At 38.3% G+C, this 22,534-nt stretch overlaps 2 protein-coding genes across 2 annotated transcripts; both read right to left on the bottom strand.

Annotated features, from left to right (window-relative positions):
* Positions 1-653: 653 nt before the first annotated feature.
* Positions 654-6,487, bottom strand: LOC116723245 (growth hormone-regulated TBC protein 1-A-like). Its single transcript, XM_032568007.1, has 8 exons — positions 6,278-6,487; positions 5,748-5,893; positions 4,151-4,309; positions 3,280-3,404; positions 2,125-2,221; positions 1,570-1,742; positions 1,292-1,477; positions 654-1,188 (listed from the first exon to the last, which is right to left on the bottom strand). Exons 1-8 carry the CDS (start codon positions 6,337-6,339, stop codon positions 1,087-1,089), a joined length of 1,050 nt encoding a protein of 349 aa, XP_032423898.1. The 5' UTR covers positions 6,340-6,487; the 3' UTR covers positions 654-1,086.
* Positions 6,488-8,805: 2,318 nt separating this feature from the next.
* dcun1d2a (DCN1, defective in cullin neddylation 1, domain containing 2a) lies at positions 8,806-18,525 on the bottom strand. Its single transcript, XM_032568008.1, has 7 exons — positions 18,409-18,525; positions 16,269-16,485; positions 14,830-14,998; positions 14,381-14,511; positions 14,218-14,300; positions 11,091-11,187; positions 8,806-10,999 (listed from the first exon to the last, which is right to left on the bottom strand). Exons 1-7 carry the CDS (start codon positions 18,409-18,411, stop codon positions 10,920-10,922), a joined length of 780 nt encoding a protein of 259 aa, XP_032423899.1. The 5' UTR covers positions 18,412-18,525; the 3' UTR covers positions 8,806-10,919.
* Between the last annotated feature and the right edge of the window lie 4,009 nt (positions 18,526-22,534).

Raw genomic sequence — 22,534 nt, 5'->3', positions numbered from 1 at the left:
AAGGAGACCCAACAAAATAGATTAATTGTTTGTAAAGCTTTAAGCGTAATAATACTTTTCATAAGGCGCTATGCTTAAATTGGTCAAGTTAGGTGGAGATTATATGGCTCTGTGCCTGTACTCCGAAGAACAGCATCCTTATTTTTTGCATTATTAGTTTTCAGAAATGCACAAATTTGATCAATAGTTTCTATTTTCCCATCAATTAGACATAATGACTGAAGATTTCCTAAATACCCATTGTGGAAAAGGCTGGTGTTTTCTTTCCATGTTGCTTACAAAAAACTAAATCTGTCAAAAAGTGAGAAATATTTTTATATCCTCCTTGTTTTTGTCTAGTAGAATTAGCCTTTTAAGAATTAGTTTCTGAGCCTCCATCTCCATAGTTAGATGTTTCAATCCTTCAGAAGTCATGTACCTGTTACTAAATCTAAAAAGCTTAACAAGACTTGATTGAGCTCAGAAATGAACAGGTAGACTTGCTGAGATTTCACCATTTTCTGAAGACTTTGGATTAAAGGCGTTTTGAACGGTAAAAACTACAGATTTGGAGCAAAATACATTTTCAGTTCCAGCTAAATCAGACCCTTCATGACCTCTTTTCTGTTATTAATAACAGCTGAAACAAATAGAGTATACACATCTCACCAAAGTCAAGCTGTATAATTTTACTTTTTCAGTTCAACTCAGGAGACAGAAAAGTCTTCATGGGAACATTTGGACAAAAATGTGGCAACAATACAAGTATGAAAATAACGCTAGGGATTCTAATACTTTTTGCAAATAATAAAAGTAAGCTCCACCGTATGAAAAGCACAAAGTTTCTTCAGATAAAATCTAAAGGAAAGGCTCAGAAAGTTTACACCCAGGCTGCTGAATTACAGTGTAATAAATCTTTGTATCTCACAGTATCAGAAATCAACCAAAAGCTCTGCTAATATATTCAGTAGCAAACAAAACTGAGCTTCTTTCTTCTGTTTTATTGCCTCCAAGCAGTTCTGTTGCACTCTCACTTAGGTTTGCATAGATTGCTTTATAATTTAAAACAAGTAAGGAAGATAAAATTGGTGGGGAGGCGACTAAACCTCACGGCTGTCGGGATTCCTCCTCCAAGATTTGTCTTCTGCATTTCTCTCTCAGTTTATCAACAGTTGTCATCGACAGCGTCCCAGGTTCTGTGAATATTTTCTGCAGAAAAAAAAAGGACATCAGAAAGAAACATTTTCTTTGCTAGGGTAGATAAACTAGCTGGACTGATGTTGCGCTTGTGCCCTTGACCTTCTCGCCTCACCTGCATGAAGGTGTGGCAGTCGAGCGTGAAAGACCCGCACGTCATCTGCTTGAAGCACTCGCACACGTCGGGCAGCGAGCGCGCTCTCAGCAGCTCCGTCTGGTGGTGGAGGATCAGAGTCAGAGCAACTCTGAAGAGAACCTTGGAGCCCTCGTAGAAAAGGCAATCCCAGATCCTCAGGACCGTCTGGAAGAGAGAGGAACATGGAGGATTCCTGTTTGATTATCAACCTGAGGTCCTAACGTCGATTCTGGGGTCAGCCCAGTACTTTTCCTTACCTCTATGGGGAGGATGTCAATATAGAGGCAGATGAACCAGCGCGACACCACCAGTGTCCATATGCCGGGATACTGAGCCATGAGCTGTCCCACCGCGGGGGCTTTGGTCTTCACCAGTTCCCCAAGAACCTCCTGGTCCATCTTCAGTCCCAGCATGGCCGGGCTGTAGTAGTCTGAAGGATTCCAGCAGCACATTTAGATTACCGTTAATCCTTTAGTTTTACGTCTACAAACAGATTACAGAAACCTCGCAATTCAAGTACGTTCTCACTAAAAGCAGTCCGCAGTATGCTAAATGAAGTCTCCAGCAGCTTTAGCTACTGTTGACATAAACGCGCCATCAGAAACACACTGAACACGTTTAACTAGGACGCTTGATATCGACAGCATACCAGGGAAATAATCTCACACCAAACTGTGAATCATGGAGGTGGAAGTGTCACGGTTTGTCCATACAATCCACCATGAATTCAAACCAATCAGCCGGATGTGCACAGCTGTTGGTGTCCATCCGGCTGAGTGGATCTTTCTTTGTCAAGACCCGAATAAATCTACCTGGGAGTATTCTGCCCAGCAACGCATCCATGAGCCAGAAGGATTTCTCTTCATCCTTGGTGATGATGATGAGGTAGCCTGCAATGAAGTTCATCCCCTGGGGAAGACAAAGCAAACTAAATGTTCAAGAGATAAATCCAGAAAAAAAAAATAGTTGGATTGTTTTCTATTTTAAACACATATTTAAGATCCTATTTAAAGGTGATCAAATGACTTAAGAACATAAATACATAAACAGCTCTGGAAAAAATGAAGAGACCACTGCACTGAACCCCATTGAAAACCTCATGGTTATTTCACCAAATATTGATTTCTGAACTCTTCTTGAGTTAAAACTTTAGTATTAAGTAAATTAATATTAACTTGTTTTCTTTGCATTATTTGAGGTCTGAAAGGACTGAATCTTTTTTTCCGTTATTTTGACCATTTGTCATTTTCTGCAAATAAATACAAAATTTTTGCTTGGAATTTCGGAGGCATGCTGTCAGTAGTTCATGAGTAAAATAACAATGTTAATTTTACTCAAACTTATACCTATTAAAAGTAAAATCAGAGAAACTCTTAATTTTTTTTCCAGAGCTGTATGTCGAGAAGTTAAGAATGCCATCGAATGCTGAAAATGTCAGAGGTTAACATTTTAATCTGTTCAGGTTAAAGAGTAGATTTTCAGTTAAACTTTTTTTTTTTTTTTAATAAAACTACTAAACAGCTCCTATTTAAAGTAACTGGACAATAAGCTGCTGATTTTTGCATCCCTGAAATATAGCAGCCAGCCAAGACATTTATCAGTCTTGGCTGGTAAATGAAGTCTTATTCAGGCTGGACAAACAATTAGGCCCATTATAGAGATAAATACGCAGCAAGAAAATATCAGGTCATGAAAACAACAGATCACTGTCAAAATGAAGACACACCTGCATGAATGTAAATACTGAGGGTGTGCCTTAAGATGCAAACCACTGGCAGTAGTCAAGAACAAGAAGTATTTGCAAAGGAAGAAACAATATTTTTCAAAGAGTGAAGAACTTTGGAGGCAGTAGGAAGGCATAATTGAAAGAATATATTTTAGATAAAGGCTACTTCTTCAAATCCTATTAAAGTTAACAGTCCATCCTGTAGAACGGATGTGAGAGGAGAGTGGAGCGCTTTGCCCACCTGACAGTAGCCCACGGCCTGGTTGTGGTGTCCGTATGCCAGCAGCACATTGAACAGAACCTTCTGCAGACCCTCCTCCGCTCGGCTCTTGAAGAGGATGTTGTCAGGAAAGGTCCGGTGCATGTCTGCCCACAAGGCAGAATATCACCGGTGTTGGATTTGAGCTATAAAATTGGCAGATTTCTTTCTTTAAACCGGGGGTGTCAAACTTGTCTTTGTTTTGGGCCCAATCAAAATCACGAATGCTCTTAAAGGTCTGGTTGAGCCAGAATGCATTGATAAAACCCGTTCAAATACTGTTAAAATATCACTGAATTCTTAAAATTAAATTTCAGTTCCTCCAGGATTTTGTGACTCTTTTTGTGTTTGTGGTACTAATTTGAAAATATTTGCGATATTTACACTTATTCATGACGGTAAATGCGGCTTTTTCTTGCTTTCTGTACATATCATGGGCTATAATCTGACATCAATTAAGGCAGAGGCAGCTGTCTAGTACAAGCAAGACAGTTTTTGACAATTTTTGAGAAAAATCTGCAGTAAACTCCCAAATGTTATATATATTCCTTTATTTAACCAGGTAAACCCCGTTGAGATCTAGATCTCATTTTCAAGAGGGACCTGGGTTAGCGCAATTTATTGATTTTGCGTGAATTTCCACGATAATTCTCAAGAAACTGGAGGGACTGATTGATATAATTTGGCAGTAAGGAAATAAAAACTGCATTGATTTGATTGACAACAAAATACTTCAGCACACTTATTGTTTAGTCTAGAATCTAGAGGGCCACATGAAAAGCTATGGATTTGACCCACGGGCCTTGAGTTTGACATATGATCATTTTGAGTGCATAAAGTTGGATGGTCACACCTGTGTGAATGGTCTCCTTCAGCTTGGTGTTGTGCTCCATGGCTAATAGAGACTGGTAGTAACCTGGCTTACTCTCCAGTTGTTTCTGAGCACCGCTCGCTGCCATCCAGATCCTGGCTCGGTGCTCATTAGGAACACCTTTACGCACAAATCTTTTCACTAAAAAAAATATATATATATACAAAAATAGGTTTTCAGAGGTCACAGTGACTGGCAATAGCATTCAGTCCCTTCAAACCGTTCATCTTTATGTCATGTTACAACCACAAACTTCAATGTATTTTATCTTGATTTTATTTGACAGACCAAAACAAAAGTTGGTCTAAAAAAAGGTGTAATTTACAAGCATTCAGTCCCCATCTATTATGAAACTCTAAATAAAATCCAGTGCAATCTAATGCTTTGAAAAATCCCTCTATTTAGCAAATAGAGTCCACCTGTGTTATTTAAATCTTGGTATAGTTGCAACTTTTCTGCGAAGGCCTCAAAGCTTTGTTGGAGAACATCATGAAATCGAAGAAACAGCAGATTGAGCGGAGATAAAAAAAGGGGGAGAAGTTATAAGCAGAATTAGGTTCTAAAAGAAAGTCCAAATTTCTTTTCTTCCAAATGATTTCAAAACTGCATATTTTACCGAAATGCCTGAATACAATGGCTGACAGTTTTCTTCAGTTAAACGAAGGAAAAACTTAAGTATATATTTTTGGACAAGCGAAAATAACTTTAAAAGAAAAGCAGATCCTCTGGCCTCTTTGTCATTTGGCTGAACCTTCTGCAAGTTTCTAACATGTAGAAGGTTTTACGCTTTAAAACTATTAGTAGTGCAAATCAGAAATCCGTTTTTATGGCAGAGTGCCAAGATAAAAACCATTGTTGAAAGAAAATGATAAGGTTTGCTATGCTTTGCTATGTCTGCGATGCTGGTGGCATAGCAAATGTGGAAGATGCTTTGGTCAAATAAATTTGATCAAATCAATAGTGTTCATTTGCATACCATACTCTACATGTGGCCAAAGGCTTATAAAACAAAACCCTGGACATCATCCTGAACCCACCATCCCTAATGTAAAGCCTGGTGGTAACAGCATCATGCTGTTGAGATGCCGTTCTTCAGGGACTGCGAATCTGGTTGGAGTTGATAGGAAGATAAATGGAGCAGAACATCGGGGCATTCTGGAAGAAAACCTGTTAGAGTTCTTCTTCCAGCTGGTCTATGACCCTGAATATACAGCTAAAGCTACAATGAGACAATTTAAATCAAAACGTGTTCATGCGTTAGAACGGCCCAGTCAAAGTATTGAGTTAAGGGACTAAACTCAATAGTCCCTTATTGAGTTTAGTCAATAAGGGACTATTGACTAAATAGTCCCTTATTGACTATTGAGGGACTAAACTCAATAGTCCCTTAACTCAAGTGTAGACTTGTGTTCTATGTCCTACTTTGTGTTGGCTGGTCTATCCCCTGAAATCTCGATTAAATGCATTGAGGTCTGAGGCAGTATCATGGGGAGGCGGTGTGAGCACTTGAGTGAAGGACTGTACATGACCTCGGAGCCCCAAAAACTGGTGTTTGAATTGTGTGAATTGATGTTTGTACCCGTCAGGTTCTTCTCCACGTTGGGTTTGTCTTGCAGGAGCTTGGACCACCTCATCGACCTTCTGTTGAGGACAGTCACGTACTCACTCATCATTTCTTTGTAGGAATCGTAATCATGTTGCCTTTCGAAGCCGTAGGGGTCGATCCTGCAGGGGCGAACACAATCCCTCTCTCATCAATGCACAAAGCCAATAGAAAAAGCCAGACCCTTGACCCCTCTTCCTTCCTGCTGTCTTCCTGGCTGCCTCCACTGGGTTGGGTTGCTGCAGCCAGGTGATCGAATGCCCCGGCTGGGTGAATAGTTAAGTATTAAATTACACCCGAGTGGAATAGGGAGCAGTCTGTGTTCTTTAATAAACATCAGAGCTTCTGTTTCTAATGGTGGCCTGATGGATTAAAAGAGAACAACAATGATCTGAAGAGGAAGAAGGTGATGCAAATAGGCCTGTTGTATAAGGTCACCCATGAGGAAGCAGCAGGCGCTTAGACTCACCCCGATCTAATAACGAGAATATATTAGATACGTCTACCTGCCAGTGTCTTTGAAGCACGCTGGAGGCTGAGCTGCATCTCCTTTCGTTTCTCTGTCCATTGTAAGACAGCTCCAGTCATCCACTGAACATACAAACAACCTCCAGTATGAAGGTTACTTCATCCCCAACGTCCAGAGAGCAGCAAGAGGGTAAATAACAAAGCAGCCGGAGTTTTCAGTGGCTCACCTTACAGCTCGCCCTGAGAGGAGGGGCCATACCGCAGAGGTAACATCCACACAGGTGTGCACTTTATTTGCACACAAAACAAACGGAGGGAGAGAAGCTCCTCCTGTACGTGACGACTTAATGTGAACAGAGACTGCAGTTCAAAGTTTTATGTTTGGACGTTTCTTGAGGTGATAAAAATGAGAACGTCGCAGACACAGAAATCCTGGAATCCGAACTCAGATTTAGAAAACAACAATAGTCTGAAACTTATTTCCTGAAGATTTCATACCATCAATTTAACCATCGACAAAAAATACAGCAGTTTCATTCAGACCAAAAATGTATAAAAGAAAAATTGCAATTATGCCTCCTACTGCTTGTAGTACAACATATTACTACAGTATTATTATAGCATTATTTCTAATAGTACTTTATACTTATATTGATGTAGGTACACCTATTCAACCACCAATTCATTTAAGGTTTATAGTCAAATCTCTAAAATTATTAAACTTTTAATTGATTACATAATAAGATTATATACAAATTGAACACAAAATCCTACTTCCAATTGCTTCTGGAGTCTCAAACTTAATCAGCGGTGAACAAACAGCACATATCTGCAAATCTAAAGTACTCTCAGTTGAACCTGCGGGGTTCAGTGGCATCGTCAATGGCAATGCTTTAAACTACTTGTCATAAATATGCCCAAATTAAGAAAATTGTCTAAAAACTTCAGAAATAAGACAACCTCAGGAACAAATTTGTAGTAACACCTATTACAAGGAATTTTAGCTTTAGTTTTAAAAACACTGACATGATCTTAAACACAACCATGCATTGTGTTTGAATTGGAAGAAAAAGTGTCAAATTTGTCATGCTGCTGTATGAAGACAGGATGCGTCTTTTTGTCCATTCCCCGTACTGTATAACTTCCTTGTGACATGGAGAGTAAATTACAATGATCTGTCCATGAGCGCCCCCATGAGGCCAAATTCAAAATAACGGCATTGATCACAAAATAGGTCAGACTGCTCTGTGTTTGGAGCCTCTTCAAGCATTAGAACCTGAGTGATCTTCGTAACTGCAGACAGAGAGTCTGCATAGAGTAGCAAGGACAAAGTTACATTCCTACTGAGTCACTGTGAAGACATTTGAACAGTGTTGATGTTAATTCCAAAAACATATATGATATTTTGTCATATTTTTTACTTTTCATAAAAATCAACCACAGCGTAAAACAGCTTGTTGTCTGATTACATGTACAACTGTTTTAGATATGTAGAAAATTATACTAAACCAATATTTACTTAAAGCAGCACATCCTCATATGTAAGTGAAGGCAAACATACAGTAAATGGGCCTGGAGTTCTGTGCAAACATCGATTAAAATTTCTTTATAGACTCAGAATATTGTGTTTGACTCATTGGAGTAAAGCTCTGTGACGTTACACTAACTTTAAAACATAAATAGTGATAAAATTATAAAATAGTTTGCATCCAAACAAAAAACTCGTAGGTCACTGATAAAGTTCTATAATTAAAAGGTTGCTAATAACTTTAAAAAGTAGTAATTTATGAACAACTTATGATCACATCTTGTATTGCACCTCAACAGTAAGAAAATATATGTAAAATAGATTTAAATATTGTCTATAATCAGTCTAAAAAACTAACACAAGTCCTTTAACAATTCCCAACAAGACAAAAAGGGTTGCTAATGCAAAACAAAATCAATATCTGATATATTGAATTAATTAACTAAAGGCAAATAAGTGTAATAAAGGTGGTTGGAGTAAAAAAAAAAAATCTGACTCAATATTTTAACCCATTATTACACAAATTAATAGAACAGCTCCTTTAAGGTAATCATAGCTTCGCCATAAAATTTAGTGCCCAATATACATTTTATTTAAGAATAAAATAAAGCATCACCCAGCTCTTATAAGAAAACAAAAAAAGACACAACGAGGACAAGCAGCAACTTCATCAAAACATCAAGAACAAATGAGCTCTAGTTTAAGACACATGGTTGTCTTCTTCTACCGCAGATCAGTGGCACAAGGTCTCCTGCAACGTGAGTTCGGTTAATGAACAAGCTCATCTGGCTCATGGCAAATAATAATTTTTAAAAAATTAAATACTTATCACCATATTTCTGCTTTATACTTTGCTGCACAGCTGTATTCTGGGACATTTCCATGATCCGTCTCATCGAACAAATAAGCTAAATACATCTAGGATTATGGAAAAACTCATGCTTTATACTTCTCTCTCAGATGAGCAATATACTTAGGCTACAAAAACGATGCATCGACAACAGTCTGATGTTCACTACCTGCAGTAACACTGAAACAGGGACAGGTACAGAAAGATCAGACAGGCATTTACTCTTAAGGCTTACTCTGTTGTCCTGTCGTCGCTTTCTCAACTTCTGAAGAAAAAAAAACAAAAAAACTTCTCGCTGCCAAACACACAGGTTTATGCCATGCAATCCTACAGGTTGAGCGTTTCCTAACTGTAAAGTTTGAAAATGAGGTTTTAGAGTGACATAAAGACTGCTGAGGGGGTCATCTGTTAAAAATAATCATAAAGAAAGTCGTCTTTCCTAGACTGATTTCTGTTTTTCTTAAAGAAACAGTGGAAAAATCCAACTACATTATATTTACAACTAGGCATGGGCCGGTATGAGATTCTCACAGTATATTTCTTTTCTATTGAGTGAAGTTGTAACGGTTTAGCACAAATTCAAAACTAAAGTTTTGAGATGATCTACTTGCTTTTATTCCAAACAATCCCAAACTGCAAAACTTTATTCCAAACTGCCAGTTGCAGTTTTAATACATCTTAAGCTCGCCTACAACCGAGAATATTTCAAGTAGAGAAAACAGTCAAATTGGTATTTTAATGTCAGCATGAATAATATGTAGTTTAATGTTTTTAGCCAACTGACCAGCAGTGCTCAGCAACAGACTTGGGAGGGACAAGGCGGCTTTACTTTACACCAAATATGTTATCTGCAACTCAAACTTTTACCATACAAATTAGTATTTTTCTGTAAGATCAAAAGAATAGCCTTTTTTCAGCCATCTGACCAGAAATGTGCAGTAACATTGTGGGGAGACAAGCATGGCCAATGACTGCATTACTCTACGTTTTTCGAGACCAGAAATATTTGTAGATGGTCAAATTATGCTTTTTGTAAAGCATGAGAAAAATGCAGCAGGCTTTTTATTTAGCTAGATGACACACAATTGCCCAGAAAAAGGTGGGGAGGGGCTGCACTGCAATGTGTGTGCTGTATATATATATATATATATTCACGCTTTGAAGTACAAATACTTCAAAACAGTAGAATTAGTCTTTATAAGCATTAGAAATAAGGAACAGACTTTTTTTTTCTTTTTTAGCCAGCTGCTAAGTATTGTTCAGCAACAGGTGGGAGAGGGGCCGGTCTGCATTAATCTGTGTTGGACACACCTGGAGAAAACTCCTCACTTGGGCACTTTTTTCTGGCACCTCAAATGTCTTTAAATAATAATAATAATAATAAATAGCAGATATAAAGTTTTGAACCTGAAACATTTCAGAACCTCGTTACGCCTCGACAACCGGCCCATGCCTACGTACAACCACTCAGAACCGAAATTATTCAGAATAATGAACGAGTATCAGTTATCTAAATTAAAGCACTGCCATTACTTTAGTGAAACTTTATTTCTGAAACCAGCCCGAAGTGACGTAAAATGATTTTAGAACATGCTTTCAATGAGCTCACAACTCCATGACTGGACATCCACCGAACAACTAAACCAACAGCATTATTATCCAGAATATTGAGGCATCACCGTTTAGAGATCTGAGCATTTACTGTACATAAAACAATCATCTTTTTGCATTTATAAATTGAACATAATTATATTATTCTTCTTATAGCTCTCTTTGTTATCTGTCCCATTAGATACAGTATGTACAGTTAAAAACTGCAACAGTTCTGTTGGTGCTGGTGTCGCGAGCACTCTGTCCCAAAGCTGGAGTTAAGACATGGGATGTTTGCACAGTCACACAGAGCTTCATATACCAAAACAAAGATGACCTGGAAGAATCTTAAAACACACAGCTCTCTTCTGTCCTGTCCGTTTAAAGAACGCACAGCGGGTGAACCTCGTCTCGGTGCTGTGTCCTCGTTGGCCCAGTGGTGAGGCTGTAGCGCTCCTCCCGGAGCAGAGCGGAGGGCCCTCCGGGACGCTGAGACACTGGCGATGTCCGTACGACGCCTCCCGTCTCAAGGAGACCAAAAATGTGGCCAGTTGTTTCTCAACTCAGCTCCCTGAAAGACGGTTTCAAGTGCTCGTGTTTTCTCTTCTGAAGTCTACAGTTTTTCCACTTTTCTTTTTGTACAAGTCTTAAAAAAACTATGATGTCGCTGTAAAAGAAACAATGTTCTGGCTTTCCAGGGTCGGGATCGGATTTAGAGAGTTTTACGTTTGGATCCTGTAACAATTGGTCGAGCGAATTCCACAAAATCATCTATAAGGACCGGCCATGCACCTTAAGAGAGAGGAGAGATACACCATTAATTAACTAGTGATGGAGCAAAGAAAACAGACGCTTTGTGTGCATTTTGTTATTACAGACTCACCTTCCTCATCATAGTTAGACATGTCATCTGCAATCATGTTACCAAAGTCCAACAATAAGTTCCACGTGTCCTTTGGGATGGATCGTTTATGATGTTCCTGTAACGGACAAGAGCTGATGAAAATACAGCTAAACATGTAGGTTTATACCTCGTTTTCCCCTTGTCTTTAAAACAAATACAGTACAGACCAAAAGTTTGGACACACCTTTTAATTCAATGAGTTTCCTTTATTTTCATGACTATTGACATTGTAGATTCACACTGAAGGCATCAAAACTATGAATAACACATGTGGAAATATGCACTAAACAAAAAAGTGTAAAACAACTGAAAATACCCCTTATATTCTAGTTTCTTCAAAGTAGCAACCTTTTGCTGTGATTACTGCTTTGCACACACTCGGCATTTTCTTGATGAGCTTCAAGAGGTAGTCACCTGAAATGGTTTTCACTTCATAGCTGTGCCCTGTCAGGTTAATAAGTGGGATTTCTTGCCTTATAAATAGTCATGAAAATAAAGAAAACCCATTGAATTAGAAAGGTGTGTCCAAACTTTTGGTCTGTACTGTATATCTTCATATCACAACAGAGCACACTTCTTTGAAGCAGTACATTACTGATGCACCAACTTGTCGAATTAAAACCAACAATTTTTTTATTCCAATCCATCCGGTTTATCTCTCTGTTTCCAATAGTGGGACATTTTAAGCAAAATTAGATTATTTTAAACTTTTCCCAGCATCTGGTGGTTTCGTGTAGCACTTTAACTTTGTATGATGTTATGCATGAATAATAATATATTTGTCTAACTTTTTGTCTCTGTTATAAGTTTCAATTTAGCAACCACCAACTGATTCTAAAGTTCAGATTAAAGATCTTCTTGAGTTAACATTTCAGATTTCTAGATTTTTAGTTAGCACTGCTTTAAATAAACATGTCAACTTTTTTTTTAATAACCAGCAGGGCTGTCAGGACACTAACCAAGTCAGGTAATAACTTCCTATCTAATAGCACATTAGGACAGCCTCCGTCGGGCATCCTGTATTTTTCTCTGAACTCTTCCCACTATGTAAAGGCGCTCATGTCTACCAGCCTACAGTTAATTATGGGGCTTTTCAATCCTTCTCAAACACCTAAACACGATGCTTCTCCGGAAATTTTAAGTTGCTCTTCCCCTCATCAGCCTTAGCTTAATGTTTTGAAACATTTCTGACAAAAAAAAAATAAATGCTGAAATTATTTTAAATCTTCATAAAGTTTAAACCCTAAACCTGTTAAAAACGATGAGAGTTAAATCTTTGTGAACAAGCTCTACATTAGCCAACGGCTTCCTCATGAAAGTTTTTGAACAAAAAAAACAAAACAAAACACAGATTTATAAAATATTTACCCATATTTCATCTGTTAGACTTTTTCTACATTTGCTTGTTGAGATCCAATGGTTTCCAGCCCAAATTCACCTACTGCCAAGGTGCATGGAGAACGAAAAAACAAAAGTCCTGATGAGGTGAAGACTGCAGTAGTCAGAGTTATGTAATCTGCGATGAACTGCCTGGACTACAATAAAGGTTATTTTTAAGTAAGATGTATTCTGGCTCTCTTTGTCTGCAGTACATTTGATGTTGGCAGGTAACACAGTAACAAGGACGGCAAGTTACTGAGGAACTACAAGTTGTAAGTTAGCTACAATGCTTTCAGTAAACCTTCTTAAGATGGAGTTTTTCCAGTAGCTGGATAGACGACCGATTATCTGCATCTGTGTTTGCTTCACCACATTGCCACTTCCTTTTCTTCTAAAACGCTTTCCCATTAAGTTGTTGCAACAAACAAATACTTAATGGGAAGAAAATTGAAGGCTCGCCTATGCTGGACAAAAAATATTGTCATAATTCAATAACGTTGGAGAACTTTGTAAGCAGAAAGTGTTTCCCATAAGATGCTCCATACTTGAAATGTGAACACTACTAGCACTTGGTTAATGCACAATGTTTATTTTGTTTCCTTCAAATATGTATTTCAGCTTAAGTGTGCTTATTATTTGTAGAATAAGCTTTAAAAATATTTATCATGCGTTATCTTTAACAGGGCTGAGAGTCACTGTATATTATAGCCATGCAGAGTGTGAATGTATGGTATTTTAAATAATATGTCCTATTGGATGCTACATCCAAACAATCCTTTGTATGTTTGATTTACTGATGGACAATAATTTTGGCTTAATATATCAGGCAGCTCTAATTTCTAAGTAAAAAAAAAAGCCAGTGAGATTCATCAGCAACTGTTGTAATGTCGGCTTTTACGCCCCTGTGTACAACACAGTTTTTCATAGAAAGGTCCAAGGGCCATGTTAAGCAGAACCTCGACTACAAAAATGAAATATATTAGGACAAAACTACAACTTTTCAATTAAAATCTACTTTAAACATGTTAGATGCAACACAAAGTGATCATGTTTACCAAACGTTCTGGTTTTCTTCTATTTTCATGGTAGACAGGACCACATCTTCTCACTAAATTACACTCTAAAGTACACCTTTGTGCATCCAAATCTGCTTTTAATTGCTTTATTAAAACCTGGAAAAATACAGCAGGTGTTTTAAAATGAAGACTGACCTAGATCCTGTTTTTAATTGCTGAGATTAGACCAAATATATATTTTCGGTTTTCTTCATTTGAGCTCAAAATGACATTTTGGACCTACAATCCAATTTACACAAAAAAAAATCTGATTAGTTTACTACTTTTTAAAATGGGTCAAGCTTAGTTTATTGTTGAGGAGATAAAATGAATAAAAATGAGAACATTTCTGGTGATTTTAGGTTTTAAAAATGTAATTTTTTTTTCAGCACACAAGTACTTTTGAGCTTATGATTTTGGCCCATGTGACAAAAAGTTTGGACACCCCTTGCTTAAGATGTCTGGACTGAACCACAAACCCACAGATTGAACCTCTAACGATGGATTGTGTCCAGTTTCTTATCTTTCAAATTAAAGCTGAACTCACCCCATTAAGTAATTTCAGTTCAGTAATATAATGCACAAAAGCTAGAGATTGCACAGGCTTTCAAATCGGGTTATTATAGGGTATGAATGATGGGAAATAAATTATTGGCACCATTTTCACTCACCAAAAGAAATCTATTCCAAAGATCAAGGAACTTAAATCGTCCTGACAGAACCAGGTTCCAGTAGGCTACAGCCATCTCCAAATCTGCAATAAGAGGAACAGCTCAGATTTTTATCTGCTCAAAATGAGACCTCGTCTGCTGACATTCGTGCCATTTAACCTACCAAGACCTTTCTGTCCAGGATTTTTGGCAAAGTTAAAAGTGAACTGGTAGAAGTCTTTGAACTTCCCGCTGTCTTTTAGCTCCTGCTCTAATCTCGGCAAAAGGGCTTTCAGTTTTTCTGGACTGTCGCACCTAAAACAAAAACAAAAAACAGTCCAGTTATGTCAAAAATAATCACAGGCTGGCATAACCCAGCCAGTCGTGACAGGACCGCCTGGCTGCTGAAGACAAACTGGCCGACAGACTCAGAGACACAAGCCTTAAAAGTCAAAACATCGCAACTTTCTCATTGAGTCATCACACGAAGACACAGAATACCCAGGCTGTGGGCGGATCTATATTTAGCCGGCCTTCCCTCCCTTGGAGCTACAGCAGGAAAACCACCAGGAGATGAAACTAGGAGTGCAAAGCAGGCTGCTGATAAATAAAACAAAAAAAAAAAACACTCACCCCAGTTCTGTCATTCCATCCATGAACTCCTTCTTGGTGAATTCGCACTGAGTGGCGGCGTGAAACTTCCACGCAACGACCAGCACGGTGATGCTGGCCGGGTCCAACGAGAGGTCATCACAAAACTGCTGGATCCCGTCAATGCCAATCTTATTTTCATCCTGGGGATCTACCGAAACAAAGAGCTGGGTTACTTTCTCCGTTTTGGATAAAACAAAAGCGCAACTATGTGAAGCTTTCTACGTCAACCTGAGACAGTGATGCAGAGATTTACAAAAAGCTTTGCTATGTTATGTCACAACCAAAAACTCCGACCAACACAACGTAGCAACATCAATATGCAGTGGAACATAAGATACAGACGATGTGGAAACTTTTCAACAAATAGAAATCAGAAGTTTGGCTGGAATTTGTGTTCAGCCCCAAAACGCCTTTGACTGCAATAACAGCTGCAACTCCTTTCCTGTATTATTCTAATTTATGCAACTAGGAATAAGACATTTTTGCTAAATCACTCAAGCTTAGTCAGACTGCAGGATAAATACGTCTGAGATTCAATGCTCGATTCTTGCAGCTGATTTGGACTTTGACTGGGCCATTCTAACATATGAATATGCTTTGACCTATGACAGAGCTGCACAACATACCAAATTGCAACTTTGCTTTCCAACAATACACTTGGACAGTAGGATGGACTTGTCTTTTATGCCTACAACGGATATAGATTTGCATATCCCAAATCTGAAAGCTCAGATAGAGGGGCTGGGACATTATGATGATGGAAAAGAAACTTATCTTCATTTAAATATTAAACAATACAAGTGGCTTGTGGTAGAGGGGTCTTCTTGTAACTTTCTGAGGGCCACTCTTCCATAGAGGCCAGATTTGTGGAGTATGTGACTAATGTTTGTTCGGGTTCTCCCACCTGAGACATGGATACCTGCAGCTCATCCAGAGTCATCATAGGAATCTTGGATTTTTCTGTCGTTAATGACAAGTTGCCATCCTACTAAGCGGACATGCCTTGGTAGCTTGACATTTACAACCAATCCCTACTTTAAACTTCTCCTAAATGTTATCTGCTGTGTTCCTATGTCTTCATTAAGCTTCATTAAACTAATTTTCTCAAACAAACCTCTAAACTCTTCACAGAACAGCTGGATTGATACCGAGGTTATAATAAATGACTAATTAGGTGACCGCTGAAGGTAAAAACAGTAATGAAAGCTAATTGCAAATACAAACCACAATTCACTTAACAGCTATTGCTTTTTTTTCTACTACATAATTATTCCCTACTTTGTGTTGGTCCATCACATAAAATCCCAATAACATACACTGATGTTTGTGGTTATAATAGAAAAGTTTAATGGGTATAAATACTTTTAAAGAACTGCGGTAAGAGCATACAGAGCAGGATGTGAGTTATCGAGCCTTACCTTTGTAACGATTGTAGAGCTGCTCCAGCTTTTTCCGGTCCACCGAGGTTTTCATGGATTCCTTACAGTAAAGCTCTGGATTCTGAAAATAGTTGTCCGTTGCAACTTCTAGTTTCCAGTCATTTTGAGTGAGGCAGTACACGGCCGTCTTCTCCCCAGCCTGTGTGAAGGACATGAACTGCCGTACCTTGTCCCTCTGTGAAGACTTCAGCTTATGCTGCGCAGACACGGGACAGGGGTGGTCAGAGACGAGCGGCATCAGACGGGGCAAAACAGAAACCAAGGCACAAACACAGAGAGACACAAGAATGAAAACAAACAGCGAGATGCAAACATTAAAACACATTCAGGAGGCAAGAAATCACTCAGAAACCCATACGTCAAACACAGTCAGTCACCCCGACAAACAGGCGTTTAACAGGATGGTAATTATACGCTGTGTGAGAGCAACACAGGCTCTTCTGAAGAGGGATGTTGTGGGTACTCAGAGCACATGCTGTACCCCTAAGGGCCCCGCAGATAACTACAGTCACAGACGTAACATGAGGATGGAAATAAGATGCCATCGCGACGAGCCAGAGGTGCAACAAGTCTGGAGTGCAACGCAAGCACTGTGCCGAAAATACTGAGAAATATAAAAATAAAAAGTTCAATCAAAACAGGCAGGGAGCGCAGATTACAGGAGAGACTTTAACTTTCAGCCAGCTCCAACCAATCATATACGAGTAAAGAATACTGAAACATAAAAGTGATATAATACTAGTTTACAGGAATCTATGAGGCCCAGAAGCTTTCATAATACCTTAAGCAAAGCTGCACATGACTATCTTGTTTCCAAACACTATGGTTCAAAACCAAGTGAAAACTATTAGCATACCGTTGCCAGTTTAAAGTCCTTCTAATGGGATATTAAGGTGCTGGAGAAAAGACTGGTTAGACAGCAATGTTCTTCAGCTGTATGGACTATAGTATACAGTAAAAAGCATTGCCTTTTGTCCACCTGTTGCTGTGCAATGTTTGACAGCTGGCTGAAGAAAAGACAACTACATTTTTCTCATGCAGAAAAGCCCAAATCGGCTGTCACTCTTATAAAACACACAGCTAGAAAGCTATTAACTGGAAAGCTGCTTTAGATAAAAGCAGTTAGCCAATTTTTGTTAAAAATCTTTAGGTTGTTTTTGGGATACCTAGTTGTTTTTTTCCACGAGGTTACCATATGGTGACAACAGTAACAGTTCATGGTTTCCAATGAACTGAATTATGGATTAAATCAGCTATAGTGCTACTGCTCATTTAGGTAATTTATCAAACTTAGCTTGGGAGCTTGGATGTGCAGATTATCTCTTATGTTTTCATTTCAGATGAGAGATAAGGAAATGCGTCTGGTTTTTGAACCTAAAGGCTGAACACAACTATGCATCTGTAGAAATATCCGTAGGGTGCATAAGATTGTACTATGCTTTTTTTCTTCTAATATTTCTAGCTTTACATTATAAAGCAAACTGGTCCAACTGAAGGGACAAATCTCGACCAGATGCATCATCTAGACACTTCTCTGCAGAGCAGCATTTCCTGAAAGTGAAGACTAAAGGTTGAGTTTAACGAGCTGCTATTGACCCGCCTGACATTTTTACTGATTTCTGTCATTAATCACGCGTGGATTAAGATGGATGTTCCGTTTGCCTTTAAAGACCTACCCGGTCATCATTGGGAAACATTTGGGTTAGCTTTGTCTACATCCCAGCTAGTAACTTGCACAGGCTAACGCTAGCCGAGTTAGCCAGAATGTATTGACAACAATCATGAGGATATATCCTCCGCACAAAAGTGTCAGTGCTGTTAGGAAGACGGCCGAGATTTTAGTGAAACGACACCGTCCGTGTTTGAGGTCCAGCGGTTGACCTGCTTACAGCCGAAGTTACCAGACTGCCAAAAAGGGACGTGTGGCTAATGCTGCTAGCTGCTCTCAAAATATCAACTGACCTTCCCTGAAACAGCAGCGAAAACAATTAACTGAGCACTGTGAGCCTCACAAAACGCGACACATCATGCGCTTCGACATTATTCCATCAGTCTTGATAGATAAGCCTTCATGGCACAAAAGCCAGTGCCTGGGTTTGTGTTTATTTTGGTTACCTACCATTTTTACACCCGCTGTTTGACCAGTTTAGTAGCCCGTCTGTTGCTGCACGTGCGCATGCGCGTAGGAAGTAGCTGAGCAGAAAGCAGAGGTTTGCAGCATATGTTCTTGTGTGAGTTGCTTTATTTCAGGGACCAAATGAGGATCCTTTCACATCTAAACTGAAAGGAAAAGTAAAGCAGCTTGCGTGACAATTCACAAAAGTATTCTAATATTTCTAAATCATTATTTGGTGTACACCTTGCTGTAAAACATAACTTGCATAAAGAAACAACCTAAATTCTTACCCTGGCACACTTCCACCTGCTTATCTTTGCAGGGTCATGGGGGACTAGTGCCTATCTGCAGCAGTCATTGGGGAGAGGTGCGGTACGGGGCCACAGCCCATCATAGGGCAATCGTTGTTTTTATTAAAAATAATTTAAGTATGTGTGTGTGTACATTTTCCCAAAGTCGGTCCTCGAGGGCCGGCATCCTGCACGTTTTAGTCTTCTCCCTGGTGGTAATAACGACCTTTTCAGCACGTAAATGTTCTTAGGCCATCTAATGAGCCATTATTGGATCCAGGTGCGTTAAACCAGAGAGAGAACTAAAACATGCAGGATGCTGGCCCTCGAGGACTGACATTGGGCACCACTGTCCTAGAAGGTAAAGGGGATCAAGGAAAAGCTCTAGTCTTATTTATATCACATTTGTCTCACAGATTCCAGTTTGTTCATGTTAATGATAAACCTTCCAAACTAAGGCTATTTGCAGAGTTCAAAGTTTGAGCCAATTATGCTACACACACACACACGCCCACACACCCCTACACAATTATGATAAAACAGATACACATATAAATGTTTTCTCTTAGGAAAATTATCAGACCACATCATGGAATGACCTTCCAGTGTACTGCAGAGAATACTAAGCTCTGCTTTTCTACAAAGCCAACTAGACTACAAACAGACACGCTAAGTCCTACCATCTTAAAGCCATTGAAGACTAGAGAACTTTTAAATGCTATGCTTTTAAACTCAGATGAGACAGAGGTCGTCATTTTTCAACCAGTACATCAAGGAGAAAAAACCCAAAAGTATTAGATATGTTTCTGTTCAGGGTGTGTCGCCTCCCCCCTGCCTTGGGCGGATGGATCATGTGATGGATCACTGTTCAATCCATCATCTGAAAATGGAAAGAGTCAACAACTTAGGTGGAACAATGTAATTTTATGGCAACTAAAAATTGTTTTCTCCATAAATGGAAGAGTGGTAAGCCAAAATTGGAAAGAAACCCATGAGACATCCCACATGGCTGTCACGTAAGGACAGTCACGTAAGGACACGCAGAAAACATGTAGAAGGATTTTTTTCTGATGCTAAATTATGCTCTCAAAAGATGCAAGTACTACTAATTTCAAAGAAAAAAGTCAGTCGAACATTATTTACGCATAATTTATATTCTATAATCAGTGGAAACTTATTATTGGAACAATGAACAAACCATTCTTTAAAAGTATGTTTATGCATGTTCCCTCTGTTTTCTCTTTTTTATTGATCAACCACCACACATGGCCTCACCTTGTCAAAAATGTATCTTTATTACTTCCAAAAGTATTAACACAAAAACTTAAAAAGAGCATACACACTAAACACAGTTTGTACCTAAGTTTGATAATTTATAGTACAAGGTTGGCTGGCTGGTTGACGTGTGACGAGTCCTCAAGGACAGACTCTACACTCCTGCAGAAACACTCACGATCATCTAAAAGTTATGGTATTCCTGCTCAACCACGGTTTTTACTTCAATAATTTGAAAGAAACAAAACAGAAACATGTGAACCAAAAATAAATCTAGAAACCAAAACTAAGAATATGAGCTTCCTCCAGAGCTTTTATTTTAGTGCTTGGCTTGCATTTTATTTTGAATCAATATGTCAAACTGATATAATCACTGTGAATAAAAAAAACATACAAAATAGCTTTTGTCTTTTTTTGAGTTTGTTTTTTTTTTTTAAATGTGGGTTTGACTAATATATTTTTCCTTATAGTTAATATTTATCCTGAAAAAGGCATTGGGAGACTAAAATTTTGTCAACAATGACACATGAGTCCATGTTGTTATGGATAAAAAGTTACAGAGTACAGCTAATTTTTTAAGCAGTCTCAAATTTCGCTTTGAGCTGAGCTGACAGAAGGCGCAGCTCGGTTTTATCTCATGCAAAAATGAATCCACCCCGCCACAAGTGTTATGAACACACCACACAGCAGCGTCACTGATACTGTATCTGTGGACATCAGCTTCCTTTTTGCCATCACTGTCATTTTATAGTGAAAGGAGTGTAAAATAGACAAAGTCATGGACTGTAGTGATATTTTGTATGCACGATCCATGTCCCTTACAAGCACTTTCAAAGGCTTTAGATTATACTTCATATATATACATTTCTGCTGGCTTTGTCAGAAAAAATAAGCTATATTGACTGAGTTTTGTTTAGGTGAAATTGAGGATAACAATATTTGTTTTGCCAGTGTTATGAAAAGAATTGTTTTTGTTTTTAATATTGCTTATTTTGAGCTTATGAAACCTGAATTTACTGGCATGACTCACAAACAACAACCCCCAAGGGTCCAAGCACAGGCCCCCCGAAGAAACGCTTCATTAAACAAAAACACTACACAAAAGCCACACAGCAGTTACACTAAACAATGCAAACTTCATAATTGTTTAAGTTATTGCTAAAATGTGCAACAAAAAATACAAAACAAAGTGAAATGAAATTAAAAAAAATATGATTTTGATACATTTTTAAAAAGGTTATTTTGGAGCAAACCTCACTCGTATTAGTTGGTGGTGACTTCTATTATTTTGGGATGTAATAGCAAAAGTTGAGTCTCATGTTCCTCTACAGCTCTTGTAAAGAATATTTATCAAAATGACATTAAATGACAGGGGCCCACAATCGGTGGCTCCAGAGCTACATGTGGCTCTTGAGATTCTTAAGTGTAGCTATTAATAAATTGACTAATAATGCAATAAAATGAGAAATGTTGTACATGGTGAAAGATTCATACAGAGTAGCACATCCTCATAGAGTGAGATTTCAGTTTTTAATAATCTAAAATCTCTGTTTACTTTACCACTTGTTAATGAAGATATTTACAAAAAAACTCCAAGAGAGGTCAACTGTTTAGTTCAAGTCTACCAATGTGTAATTTAGTCATGGGATAAATCCAGCTGTTCTGTGACGATTAGTACAGAGAACATTAGCAAACAAACAGACCAAGAAACACAGCAGACAGACCAGGGATAAAGTTTGAGAGAATTTTAAGCAAGGTTAGGATATAAAACAATACTAAAATCTTAAGAAATTTTGCAACACACTACTCAACAGTATAGAAAAAATATTTTGTTCAGTAGGGACAGAGAAACTGGTCAGAGTAGATGAAAATTTTATGTGTTACATGTAGGGCAATCCAGATAGAAAACCTGCTACAGATCTGCTAATTATAAGTTAACTAGCTGATTACGGTGCGACCTTATATGTTTCCAATATTTCAAGTTTTCAAAATATTCTAATTTTCTTAGACACTGTGTTATTTTGGGTTTAAATAACATAAATGTACAAGAAAATTATAAGAAATACTTAAGTAATAAATCTATGTAAGACACAAGTCTCACTTTCTGCAGTAACATTATCCATCCATCCATCCATCCATCCATCCATCCATCCATCTATCTATCTATCTATCTATCTATCTATCTATCTATCTATCTATCTATCTATCTATCTATCTATCTATCTATCTATCTATCTATCTATCTATCTATCTATCTATCTATCTATCTATCTATCTATCTAAAGATAAGAAAAATTTCCTCTTCTCTTATGTTTTAACTAGAAACTTGATCTAAATGTACATTTGATTGCCTCTAAAGCGAGCAGTTCATTCACTTGAAGGTTTGTTTTGAAGCAGGAAAACACGACAAGCAAAGTGCGGGAAAATGAACAGCACTGTCCCACTCCTGTGCAGTAGATGGCGCCACACGCACCTCTAACGCTGGCTACTCTCCACCAATCCCACGAGATGTAGCGTGTGGGCAAGGACTTCTTTACTGTTTTGCTTTCGTCTCCTCCACGCTG

The sequence above is a fragment of the Xiphophorus hellerii genome, chromosome 7, assembly GCF_003331165.1.
Source record: "Xiphophorus hellerii strain 12219 chromosome 7, Xiphophorus_hellerii-4.1, whole genome shotgun sequence".
NCBI classification, from domain to species: domain Eukaryota; kingdom Metazoa; phylum Chordata; class Actinopteri; order Cyprinodontiformes; family Poeciliidae; genus Xiphophorus; species Xiphophorus hellerii.
The sequence above is the reverse complement of the archived record's forward strand: the minus strand, read 5'-3'. Positions and strand labels throughout refer to the sequence as shown.